The sequence below is a fragment of the Drosophila simulans genome, unplaced genomic scaffold, assembly GCF_016746395.2.
Source record: "Drosophila simulans strain w501 unplaced genomic scaffold, Prin_Dsim_3.1 Segkk6_quiver_pilon, whole genome shotgun sequence".
Taxonomy (NCBI): domain Eukaryota; kingdom Metazoa; phylum Arthropoda; class Insecta; order Diptera; family Drosophilidae; genus Drosophila; species Drosophila simulans.
Genome location: NW_025416867.1, coordinates 458,614 through 472,595, shown reverse-complemented (window position 1 = coordinate 472,595; position 13,982 = coordinate 458,614). Strand labels below are relative to the sequence as shown.

Genomic DNA, 13,982 nt, shown 5'->3' with positions numbered 1-13,982 from the left:
CTAACATCTAGTCTTACTATCTCCTATCAAAGTGCAAGAGGCTTGCGAAGCAAGCTAACTAAACTATATTCTGATAGCATTTCCTTTGCATCTAATTTAATTTTGTCTACGAGACTTTGTTAAAGCCGTAGAGTCCTTTCAGACTGGGATGGAGTCTTAATTGCGGTTGGGTTTACATCTATGTATCACGTGAGAGAAGTTACTTTTTGAAAAGTGCATATTTTTTTTATATTTTTTGTTTTTCGCACGGGTCCCACGGCCACACCTCCCGCCCAACCGACCGAGGGACGCTGCCGTGTATCGTACGGATCGATTCGCGAGAAGATATCGACCCGATATAAAAAATGGAACAGGAACGAGGAAATGAATATAATGTAAAATAACTCTTTTAAATATTAGTGTTAGTCGGATCTAATTATGTAATAGAAAAGAAAAAATCGATTGCTTCAAGAGCGACAGAGAGTCAAGATTACAGATAATAGGATAAAGTCTATTATAGTCAGAACATAAAACTCTGTAAGGGTCATGCAACTCATAATTAGATCTACAATGATTTAAGATAAGGGTTATATAGTTTCTAGTGAATCTACTTGGAACCGAGAAGTTAAGCCGACTAATCAAGTCGGGACTCTCAACATCCCCACGAATAAGCTTACAAATAAAGACTGTTCCAACCATAGTTCTACGGTTAGCTAGGGATGGTAAATTAATTAAAAGTAGTCTACTGGAATAAGGAGGTAATATACGGTTTGCATCTCAATTTAGGCGCCGCAAGGCAAAAAGTAAGAAGTTTTTTGGACCGATTCAATGCGGTCCGAGTGGACTGCGTATTGTGGACTCCAAACAGGTGATCCGTACTCGAGAATCGGACGGACTAACGAAATAAATAAGGTTTTAGTCAAGTAAGGATCATCAAATTCCTTAGACCACCTTTTTATAAAACCAAGCACACCCCTGGCCTTATTGACAATAGACGAAATATGTTCAGATGGTTTTAGTTTTGGGTCCAGAAGAACACCAAGATCATCAACTCGTGTTATTCTGTCCAAAGAGCACCATTTAGAGCGTAAGTCGTTCGTATTGGGTTGGCACGACAAAAGGTCATAACTTTACACTTGGAGCCATTTAAGTCTAATACGTTATCACGGCACCATATTTGAAATCGGTCTAGATCGGATTGTACATAAGTCCAAATGGCACGAAGTGGCCTTGTACTGGAGGCATAATTTAACATCGTCTGCGTACATAAGTACACGCGAATGTTTTATTATTAAGGGGAGGTCGTTAATGAATAAGGTAAAAGGAAGCGGACCAAGATGGTTCCCTTGTGGGACACCGGATGTGACTCGTAGAATAGAAGATAACGAATTTTTAAAGAGGACTTGTTCTGTCCTGCCATTCAGATAACTTGAAATCCAATTTAGAAGATCAACAGGGAAACCTATAAGATCAAGTTTTCTTATTAGAAAGTAATGATTAACAGAGTCAAATGCTTTACTAAATTCAGTGTAGATAATATCTGTATTACGAAAGAAGTTAGCTCCAAGAGGTTAGTCGTTGTTGATCTGCGTTTCATAAAACCGTGCTGACACGGTGATATGATTGATCTACAAATGTGCTCCAAATGAGGAGTGATAACATTTTCAAAAAGGTTTGGGATAGCCGACAATTTAGAGATTCCTCTGTAATTGCTTGCATCCAGTTTGCTACCATTTTTATGAAGAGGAATCACAAAGGACTCCTTCCATATATGAGGAAACTGTGAAGATTCCAGAGATAATGTAAACAGTTTCAGTAGAGGCTTGCACAAGGCTTCCTCACAGAATCTGAGCACACAGCCAGGGATTCCATCAGGACCTGGCGAATAGACCGGTTTAACACGCTGAAGATCGTTAAGCAGTGAGCTTTCGTTTATATTGGGGCAAAATATTAGATTCGACTTAGATACCGCATAAGAGTATGGCTGTTCGGAATGAGGTAAAGTTGAATATGTTGATTGAAAAAACTTGGCGAATAGATCGGCTATTGCCTGATCCGATGTAACCGTAGTGTTTTCAAAAAATAGCGAGGAAGGGTAAGAACTTGTTTTTCGCTTAGTGATAACGAAATTATAAAACTGTTACGGATCCTGTGCAAACTGGAACTTACAACGGTTTAAATAATTTTTGTAGCACTGAGCATTAAGCGGAAAAGTTTAACCGAGCGCTTAAATATTTACAAAGGATGTACTGAAAACCGGTATTTTTAAATTTTATATGGAGTCTGGACTTTACATTTCTTAGGTGTGTCAACTCATTATTAAACCAAGGAGGTTTAGAGATTGACGGATAGTACATCGGAACACAAGAGTCAAGAAATGATTTACTTGCGCTATAGACATCAGCGGTTGTTTATAGTTTTTTGTCCGTGAATTTCACTTTAAATTTAATTCGCAAACTTGCATTCGTAGCTGTGCAAAACAGCACGCATTCTAAAATTTGGCCTCTTCCTTGCAGAGTCGGCATGTGAACATCAACAAAGAACGGTGGATAAAGTGCGATAAATTTGAATTCTCTGCCCATTGGGCCCCTCACCACGTGGCAGCCGCACAAGGGAGGCAACAAGCAACGTACTTATTAGAAAAAAATAAATAGACCGGATTAGTAACTGTAAAATGGATACGAACAACGAAACTTCTAACTCTCAGCTTAGAAAAGCCGATTGATTGTGAAGAAATGCGGCAAGTAGCTGGTAAGTCTCCGCTGGATATCAGGATGGAGTTATTGAATCAACGCTTTTCATGCACTGAATCTGTTAACCTAAGCACAATAACTACGACGATAACATTTACAAGTGCTACTTGCAAAACTACATCTACTACAACTGCAGCAATCAGTAGGCCGAGCTCCAGAGAAAAAGCTGCTACTAGATAGTCTGATGCGCAAAAACTTCTGACGAAAGAGAGGAAGACCAATTTAATACCCAACCATAGCTCTAAACGAGCTGTCAGAGACGCGAAGCTGGAGCCATATCCAGCCACAAATAGTAATTCAAACTCAAACAATAGGTTTGCCATGCTAGACATGGAATTGGACGAAACCAGTGATGGCATAGAAACTCCACAAGTTTGTCATGATGCCGCATCCACCTCGTGTGCATCGGCTGCTCCGAATATTCCTAATGATGACTGTGTACCAAATGTGACATCCAATAACCCACAACAGTATACTGATAAGCAGAATTCTTATAAACAATCAAAACCACCGCAAATAGTACTGACCCTTACCAACCTTAATGATCTCTTTGAGCTCATTACGGAGGTCACTAGCATAGATAATTTAACAGTTAAGGTCAATCAAGGGGAAGCAGTGAGAATATTACCCAAAGACGCTGATACTTATAGAGCCATTGTTAATCTTTTGGATAATTCGGGAATTGAATTCCATACGTATCAAATGAAGGAAGAGAAGCCTCACAGAATAGTGGTTAAGGGACTCCCCCATAGCACCCTAACCCACAAATTATCGACAACTTGAAAACATATGGCTTTGATGTTCTACAAGTACATAACCCAAGATCCAGGACAAATAGAGAAGAAAAACTTAATATATTCTTCATTAATATAAAGACCTGTGTACAAATTAATGACATATACGATATTAACACAATATGCCGACAGGAAGTACGGATAGAAAGAATGCATAAATCATCTGAAATTTCTCAATGCATACGTTGTCAGGAATTCGTCCACACAGCTAAATACTGTCGTCGTCATCCCAACTGTGCTCGATGTGGTGAAAATCACTTAACCAAGCTATGCGTACTTCCCAATGATCAACAGCCTATCTGTATACACTGTGGAGGAAATCACACGGCAAGTTACAAGGGTTGCCAGTTTTACCAGGAGTATCTTTGACGATCAATGGGCACTGTAAAGAAGCAACAACCTAAGCAAGCCAGGTTAGATAAAAGTGCAACAAACCAGCAACAACCCCAGCAAAAACAGCAGCATGCAATAGCTAGCACTCCCAAAGATCATACTGGGAGCTTGTGCTACGCAGATATTGCAAGAAATGGCAATACAACAGCCCAGTCTCGTCTACATAATGTACAATTAAAGGGAACTAATATTAAGCAGCAACACCCGCTTGACGTTCAGTCAATATTGGCACAGCAACAGGAACAATTTATGAAGTGGCAGCAACAGCAAAAACAGCAGCAATTCCTATCGTGGCTACAGCAGCAGCAACAGGAGCAACAACAACAAAACAAGCTGAATAGTCAACGACTCGAACGGCTGGAAAAAATGGTTTTTGAAATGGCCAATATGCTGAAGCAACGGACTGGGGATACATCGGCTCCCCAACTCCATAGTAACGCTTTACCATCGCAATGAACCCTCTGAAGATTCTTTTTTGAAATGTAAATGGTATTTCAGGTAAAGCCAGAGAAGTCGAGCTCTTCGCACACAACAACTGCATTGACATTCTTCTCCTTAACGAGATCAGACTCAACAGAGGGAACAAAGTTAAGATATATGGGTATAGCTTTTATCCCGTATACAAACCTTCAAGCCATAATCACGGAATGGGAGGGGCAGCAGTACTGGTGAGAAGCTCTCTTCGTCATTTCCCGCAAAGAGTTATTGAAACGAGAACTATTCAGATGTCTGCAGTCAAGGTCTCCACCGGGCTGGGAGATATGGAATTTAGCGCGATTTACTGTCCACCAACAAATAGAATTGAGGAAAGGCACTTCAGTGACATACTTGTCTCTTGTGGACAAAGGTATTTTGTTGGTGAGGACTGGAACGCCCGACATTGGCTATGGGGTGATACGTACAATTCACCCAGAGGTCGAGAACTAGCAGAATCCATTTCAGCCAGAGGTGCTTATATACGTGCAACAGGTTCACCAACTAGATACCCACATGTGCCCAGTCACAGACCTACCTGCATTGATTTTGCTGTTTACCATGGGATAAACTTAGACAGAACTAGTATTTGCGAAAATTGGGATCTAGACTCTGATCATGTAGCCCTTGTTGCTACTCTACAAACAGAAGGTGCCTATTTTAGACCATGCTCTCGGTTAATAAACAGCCGAACTGATCTCCTTGTTTTTAGACAACATCTGGAAAACTCTCTCCAATTAAATACGGTTCTGAGCTCTAAGGAAGACATCGAGAACGCAGTAGACAGTCTAACGCAAAATATATATAGAGCTGCTTCTGCTTCTACGCCGTCTGAGCCCGAGATACGCCCCAGAAGTTATGGTATTGTACTAACAAGAGAGGCCAGAGAACTTATCAGAACTAAGAGACGCCTTCGAAGAAGAGCAATTCGAACTCAGGATCCATGGGACAGAATCTTGTGGAACCGAGCAGCAAAGCAACTCAAAGTCATCTTAAGGGAACTCAGAAGTGATTTCTTTGAGCAAAAATTATCCTCCATGGACTACACCGTTGATGCAAACTATTTGCTGTGGAAGTGCACAAAAGCGCTTAAACGACAACCACTTCGATGGGTACCCGTACGCTGTCCAGGTGGGGAATTTGCAAAAACTGAAGTGGAACAGGCTAATGCATTCGGCTTCCACCTAGAGGATCGCTTCACTCCTTACGACTTCGCACTACAGAACAAATAAGAGAGACTCACCAGTACCTACAAATGCCATTGCAGATGTCTTGGCCTATTAAGCCAATAAGGATAGAAGAAATCCTTGAAATAATTAAATTACTGCCGAAACATAAAGCTCCAGGAATTGACAGGATTTGTCATGCCACGCTAAAGGTTTTACCTATAAAAGCGATAATATATATAGCACTAATCTTTAATGATATTTTAAGGATCCAAGTGTTCCCAAGACAGTGGAAAATGGCTGCTATTTTGATGATCCACAAGCCTGGAAAGCCTGAAGATGATCCTGAGTCGTATCGGCCTATAAGCCGCTTACCCTCCCTTTCTAAATTATGGGAGAGACTTATTGCCAATCGAATAAACGACATTATAAGACAAGGCAATATCTTGCCGGATCATCAATTTGGATTTCGAAAGGGACACGGAACTATTGAACAGGTCCACAGACTGGTGAAACACATATTACAGGCTTTTGACGACTGCTAGTACTCCAACGCTGACTTTATAGATATGCAACAAGCCTTCGACAAAGTATGGCATGTTGGATTATTATTCAAGATAAAGACCCCTCTACCTGCGCCCTACTTCTGTATTTTAAATTCATATCTGGAAGAACGACAATTTAAAATCACGGTGAGAAATAGCTATTCCTCTACATACCCAATGAGAGCTGGAGTCCCACAGGTAGTGTTCTCGGACCGCTACTATATTCCTTGTACACTGCTGATATCCCTTGCCCGAATTTCGAACACATGGCAGCACCGAACAGGACTCTTATTGCAACCTATGCAGATGACATCGCAGTTGTATATAACTCTAGGGACAGCAGAGTGGCAGCTAACGGACTACAAGAATATATTAATGCTCTGGCAGCCTGGTGTAAACGGTGGAACCTAAAAATAAACCCCCTGAAAACAACAAATCCGTGCTTCACATTAAAAACGCTTATCCCGAACACCGCTCCAATTCGGCTAGAAGGAGTTACCTTGACCCTGCAAGCAACATATCTAGGTATCACCCTGGATAAACGGCTCACCTTTGGGCCGCATCTCAAAAAGACAGTAAAGAAATGTGGTCACAGATCACAACAGCTGAGATGGCTCAGGAAAAGAAGGAGCACTCTTTCGATGAGGTGCAAAAGAGCTGTGTATGCGCACTGTATCGTACCGATATGGTTATACGGTATCCAGATTTGGGGAATTGCAGCCAAATCGAATTATAATCGTATCCAGCTGATGCAAAATCACGCATTACGACAAATAACCAACTGTCCCTGGTATGTACGTAACTCTACACTCCATAAAGACCTCAATATTCACACAGTTGAGACACAAATTGGGAGACATACAAGTCGATATAGTGACAGACTACTGAGCCATAGCAGTCTTCTTGCAAGACGTCTTATCCCCGCTCGACCTCTGAGACGACTCAAACGGCAAGGCTTCGGCAAGACAATTGGGCAACAGTTAAAAACTCTTCATTTATGTTCCTACTTTACTTATTTTATTTTTATAGTGTTTGGTAATTCATAAGAATATTTCTCCACACTGTGATGTTAAGATACAATATTATGATGTACGGATTCTTCACTTAATAAATATTAATAAAAATAAAAAAAAAATTGCTCTATAAAACATATTAATCGCATCCGCCATTATGTTGCAGGAGTAAAGATCGGACCAATTAAAGCCAGCTATAAAATTGTTTAGCCTCTGAAAATTTGCCTTGCGAAAACAGGGTATTCACTTTGTTGACTTCTCTGAATTTACCTCGAAAGTAGGATGATATGGATCTTCAGGTTGAGTAAGAGGTGCTACCCTAGACAGAAACACACATTCAGGACCTGTTACAAAACATAGATCCAACAATCGACCAAGAGAGTTTCGAATATAATTAACTTGCGACTACGATAAGTCGAGCAAGCCGTCAATAAAGTCATGTTGTGCTAAAGAGAGAAGGATATTCGATTTTTCTTCAGGGGACCACATTGTGTCAGGTATATTAAAATCACCTAGAACTACCAATTGGTCCCTGTCAGACAGTTTATTCAAGATGGACTGGATAGCGGACAGATGATTCTGATATTCTGGGAATTCAGAAGATGGCGTAATATACGAGCACATAATATAAACTGATCTGTCGGAAAAAGACAGCTTTACACATAAGAATTCCGAGATACGAGAATCGTCCAAAAGTAACTCCTCCGACGCGAGGGTAGATCTAACCGCAATTAAGACTCCACCTCCCCGTCTGGAGAGACGGTCAAACCTATACATACCTGTGAAAACTTCGGAGCTAAGTATCACCGGCTTTAACCAAGTCTCTGTGAGCACTATAATATGGGATGCAAATGAAAGACTATCACAATACAATTTGATTAATTTGCTGCGCAAGCCTCTAACATTTTGATAGGAGATAGTAAGATTCGTTGTTAGTTTTTTGAAGATGAAGAGGCGGATGGTGCAGTGGTCTGGCCACGTGAGTGAATTTTAATTCCCAGGGGCCAATTTTTCCTATTTTTGATTTTAGCTTCGAACTCTTTTACCACCATACTATCCGGGCAAAAATCACCCGAACATATGGTCGAAAAAAGATCGTTTGGGAGAGTTATCTTGAAAGATGATATGTCCCTAGCGTATGAGAAGTTAAATTTGTCCACTTTTATATTATCGGCTTTTGTTTTGTCTTGTATATAAGACAATACATCAGACGATGTTTGATCAGGGGAAAGCCGAGAAACGAAAATTTGTTTCTTTAGTGGAACCACCGCGTGGGGTTTTGGCCCTGCAGATTGTATTTCTGAATTGCCAACTTGTGCCGGTAGTCCGGACTCAGTGTTCCCTTCAACTAATCGAGACAGGTGGAATCACTGGTTGAGAAACCAGTGCAGTCAATTCGGAATGTTTAGCAATCACAAGGATTGAATCTGAATCTTTTTTTTGCCCGTGGTTGCGGGGCCTTAGGCAGCCTACCACCAGCGGCTTTTTTGTGCTTTGGAGATTCATCTAATAACTTAAGGCCATTAAACTGTGAATTCAGCGCGGAAAGAAGATCGTCGGCTCGACGAAAACTAACTCTAGCTACGCCAAAACTGTTGATCAGTTCTTTCAAGCCACCTTTAGTTTGGCGCATAAACGATTTCATCTCGTTCGCAACCACAAGGCAACCATCACAACAGTAATTTAGATTTTTACCCTTTGCTAGTTCATCACTTGTTCGGCTATTAAAACCAGCGCACTTAGTATGCACCATTCTATCACATGGACAACAAGTCATTTTTGGCTGCTCAGGTTTTATAACCTGGCAACAATTTTTATAAAAGCAGACAACATTTACGGTTTCCATGTTTATCTGAGATCAGACCACTGTGCACGAAAACACAAGATAAAAACTTTCAAGAACCGCACGAGAGCTGTGTGCACGCTGAGAAATTTAGATTTTGGGTGTGTGCGAAAGAGAGAGACAGAGTGAGAGCGAAAAGTGCAGTTTATGTGCATGCAAAAAAACAACACCAAACAGCACTGCGAAAAACGCACAAAAAGGTAGAGTAAAAATGCAAAATACTTTGTATATTTGTTTAAACTACTGAAGAAATCACAAAAGAATCACTCGCGAAGCGAACGGATCTTTAATAATTATATTTAAAATATATGATAATTAAAGAAGATTATTAAAAACCACGGCTGGTTTGACAAACACAAAATAAAGATCGGGGCGCAAAAAAAAAACACGACCGTTCTCTTTGATAGCTAAAAGACGACATTAGAAGCTGTCATTTTCTTTTTATATTATGTGCTCCTATATTACTCCGTCTTCTGAATTTCCAGTCTCCAAAAGGTGCTTCTAGGGTAGTTCTAGATGATTTTAATTTACTTGGCAGAATGTGGTCCCAGGATCCTATGGGATCTCCGGATAAGTCTGATTGTTGATCAGATACGCAGACAGCCTGGCAACCCACCTAAACTCATTGTAGAGTTAAAATATGCATAAATAATTTTTAAACAATGTAATCGTATTGTACTTTAACGGCATCAAACGGCATTGAATGACTCCGACGCAAATAGATTTAATTAAAAACAAGAGAGAATGCTATAGTCGACATTCCAGACTATCATGACCCATTACTCAGCTAGTGTGAATGCGAACTCGAAATTTAATCAATTTTCTGGGATATCAATAGATATGGGTCTATGTACTAGTGTGGAACATTTTCGGCTTGGTGAACTTCCTGATTTGTAGACGTCTCGTTTTGTTTATACTTTATTGATAATCGTGGAACTGTTCATCTGTCTCGATGTCTGTTGTAATCTGTTATTGTAATCTAACTCGTGTTGATGGTGACTTCTTTTATGTGTCTACATACGTGTTTGCCCGCTGCCTTCTTTAATACTCTTAGTCGGCACTCCTGGTTTCTAAGGGGATAATAATTTCGGGTTTCGTTTTGCCGGTCGCTTTTTAAGCCTGTTCTAAATTCATTATACAAGGATAATCTGTTTTGATCGAATAGCTGTTGTCTGGACGGAAATGATTCTTTGTAAGGGGTCTGGTTGTCTTTGGATCTGCTTGGGATTTATGAAGGAATTTTTGATTTTTGATTAGTATATGAGTTAAGAGAGTTGGTATATGGCTTTGGAATAATATCGAACTTTTGGAAATTGGGGGTTCATAAAGACCTTCTTGCTGGGCAATTTAATTAATAATAATAATTTTTGAACAGTTGAAATGTTATGCCTTGCTCTATCTATCAGAGAGTAAGCGATGAATATCATTCTTTATTGTAGTTGCCACGGCTTGTGTAAATTATCATTTTAGTAGATTTTCCATATATTTATTAGCGTAAGTTTATTAATTACAATAGGGCTTGCGCGGTCTGCACTTAATGAGACGAATAGTAAGTACGTGGCGATGACCGACGCTTCTAATCTTCCAAAATCGACTAACTTAAGTATAGCAAGAGTTCTTATCTCTAAAGCTTAACAAGTTACAGTTTCTTATAGGTAAAGCTCGATCTATAGAGGGGAAAAGCACTTGAGGCTTACGACTATATTTCGGGTGTTTTGTGATTGTGTTAACTTGTATACACTGATGAATTATTTTGGTTGTTTTCTAAAACTAACTTATTAATAATATTAGTTGACTTATCTTTAAATTCTTAAAAAAATGGCCATAAAAGATTCTAGTATACTCGTTTACTCTACTAGTAACGGCTATAATAAGGGCTATGTATTTTTTTGTGAATCTGCTTCGAATAGAGAAGTTAAGCCGGCTAACCAAGTAAGAACTATCAACTTCATATAAAAAACTTTATGCCACGCCCACAAACCAACCAAGCCTCGGAAAAGTGTACTACAACCATCTAGGCAGCTTAATCTAATGATACATTTTTCTGAATGCATCAATAGCATCAATGAGAACTTTCTTTATACATGTTAAGTCAAAACCCAGTCTTGCAGATATTGAGGGTGGTGACGTTTGAGTCTTCTTCGTGTTCTTGTCCGGGGACCTGCAATTCGCAGTGCCGCAGAAACTTTCTTGAGGAACGGCGGCCCCAATTAATTTTAGAAAAGACGTGAATCCATCGGTCGTCACGCAAAGTGGGCGTCCTTCCAAGAAACTTTAATCTTTTTAAAACAGCTGTGGTGTGAGGAGCTTCTGGACTTTGCGCAGGAGCCCAGGGTGTCCCACTCTATCGAATTCTTGCTGGATATCCAAGAATGTGGTGATCGCGTACTCTCTTCTTTTCATCGCCTCTTATCTAATTGACCACTCTATGCAGTTGTTCTGGTGTGCCTTTGACAGCATCATCGAATTTTTCCGAGGAATGAAAGAAGGCTGATTGGTCTATAGTAGTCCCCCTCTGCCTTTTCCGGGGACGTGCGAAACCAAAACCTTCCGTCGAGTCCCTCATAGCAGAATTTTGACTAGAGTCGTACTTTTTTTTAATGTTATTTTTCAAAAATAAGTAGTTTGTTGTTGCATCTATGCCCAGGATCTCCAGTAACTTTTCTATTAAATGCTGTTTTCTATTTGCCAGTACGTTATGGAAGCGATGTGTAAGTCACTGAGAAATTTCCTGTATTCTGGCATCTCTTGATCTCGCATATTCATTCCTTACATTTCGGTTAAGTCGAAGTAGATTAGCTATTGTGGAGGGCTTGAGGGTGGTGGGAAACTTTATGTTATGGGTTATATGTTTGTATCTTCTTGTTAGCCGCAACAGTCTTTTCGATTAACTTAAGCATTTTGTCCATTCCAACATAAAAATCCAGAATAGCGGTTCCTGTGCCAGGAATTTATTTCCAAAGCCAAGATCTTGCTTTGATTCTTATACTCTCTAATATAGCTTAGCCATATTTGAGAAAAGTTGATCAAGCTTTGTCGGCGTATGAAATATTGCCTCTTACTGCTACATCGGCAATAAATCCGCCTGAGTAGTAATTTGAATTTTTGGCTTAGCATTTTGAATTAATAGGCCTTAGTCCTGTTTTAAGCTTTTTTGATTTTTCAATCCACACTGGGCAGACTTAATCAGTTGAGGCATGGTCACCACCACAATTGTTGCACAATAAATTATTACTGGTGAAGAGAGATAGAGAGAGAGTGTCATAAGTAATTAATGCATCCGTCGGTAGAGAATACATTTATATTAGTAACTTCTAACTTGGGGGACAAAAATTTTTTTAGTGCTGTCAAGAAAACCCCATCTTTACATTTCTTTTATTCAAGTCATTAGCGTTAGAGAGAATGCGTCCCAATTAAATGGAATATCCTTAGCTAGGATTCAAACGCAATATAAAAAATGCTAGAATATTATTGATATTGATATATATTGACATTTTTTTACTAAAACACGCCTAATTTAAATTAACCTCTTTTTTTTAGATATGATGTCCATCGGTCGTAGAGTTGGTTTTGCTGATATGACAGCAATGTCAGAAATTGATGAAATTGGAATTAACCAAAATCTAAACGTTCGATACAACAGTGACATAATATACGTATCCTTAACTAGCCAACTTTTTTATTTTTGTTTGTTAACAAATTTCTATGGAATTATGAAATGTTTGAAACTGCGATCTCGTCCAAATTCCGTCCAGCCTAATTAAATCACAAGAAATAACTTGGATGTTTCACTGTTTTATTTAACCTTTCCGTTTGCACTGCACTTAGTTATCTTTATTATGTTCAAGAGACGTTCGATCGGTTGAGTTGTCACAGGAAGAAGAGAAAAGGACAAACGCTTAACTATCGATATCTTATCATTTGTGTATGTAAAAGTTTTGTAATTAACCCTGCAGTTCCACTCACAGACTCTACTTCGCGGTATCCTATTCATAGAAATTGGCAAAACCACTGACTTAATCCAAAACAAGAGAGAATTCTGAAGCCCAGTTCCCCGAGTATAAGATACCCATTACTCATCTAGTGTGAAAAGCGAACGAGAAATTTCATAATTTTTCTGGGATATCGATAGATATTGGGGAATAAAATGAGAAAAAATTCTTTAAAAGTGCGGCCATAACCGGTTTTGGTGTCTTTCTGGCGTTAGAGTGGGCGTGGCAAAACGTTTTTTCGTATATCGATAGAATCCGAAATTTCATAATTTTTTGTGGATATCGATAGATATTGGGGAATAAAATATAAAAAAAAAATAATAAAATTGTTCCAAAGTGTGGGCGTGACCGGTTCGGCGGCATTAGGGCCGCATTATTTGGGAAATCTATAGAAATTTACAAGACTAATAAAATTATGATAAAATATAGAAAAATTATTCAAAAATGTGGGCGTGGCAGTCTTGGGCGGTTTGTGAGCGTTAGAATGGGAGTTGCAACATGGGTCAGCAAACTTGCGCAGCTTCTTTGTCTCTAGAATCGGTATGCTGAATCTTAACTTTTATAGTTAGTGAGATCTAGACGCTCATACGGACAGAAGGACAAACGGACATGGCTAGATCGACTCGTCTATTGATCCTGATCAAGAATATATATACTTAATTTAGTCGGAAACGCTTCCTTCTGCCTGTTACATACTTTTCAACGAATCTCGTATACCCTAGTATAACAAGATGCGTAACGGCCATACATTGGTTTGGCACTATGCAGCCACTTTTGGTGACGGCCAAAATTGCTCTCTGTCCGCTCTGTCCGCGAATTACGCTGAGAGCGTAAGAAATCTAAAAATAGAATTTGCTTGCTTGTGTGAGTAAAAACAATAGACGAGAACGTCTGCGTACTTGTGCTAGAAGACGATTTTCGGGCCGAAAATAATTCTGATCGAAGAAACGAATTTACATTTTTGGAGTTTTGGCCAATTTCGTAGCAATATGATGAACTAAACTAATAATTAAAAATTCACCCCGTGGCT

The 13,982-nt window shown here is 39.4% G+C and overlaps 1 protein-coding gene across 6 annotated transcripts in view; it reads left to right on the top strand.

Moving 5' to 3' along the window:
• The window catches only part of LOC27208787 (unconventional myosin-VIIa), a 530,661-nt gene that overhangs the window by 106,477 nt on the left and 410,202 nt on the right, over positions 1–13,982 (top strand). For 4 of the 6 annotated variants that reach the window (XM_039298279.2, XM_039298282.2, XM_044923849.1 and 1 more), the window contains 2 exons: positions 2,496–2,730; positions 12,501–12,616. In XM_039298279.2, coding sequence (XP_039154213.1) covers positions 2,715–2,730; positions 12,501–12,616 — 132 coding nt within the window. In that variant the 5' untranslated portion in view covers positions 2,496–2,714. Of the gene's footprint in view, positions 1–2,495; positions 2,731–6,151; positions 6,895–12,500; positions 12,617–13,982 lie in introns of those variants that run through there. The other 2 variants (XM_039298280.2, XM_039298281.2) reach the window with 2 other exon arrangements.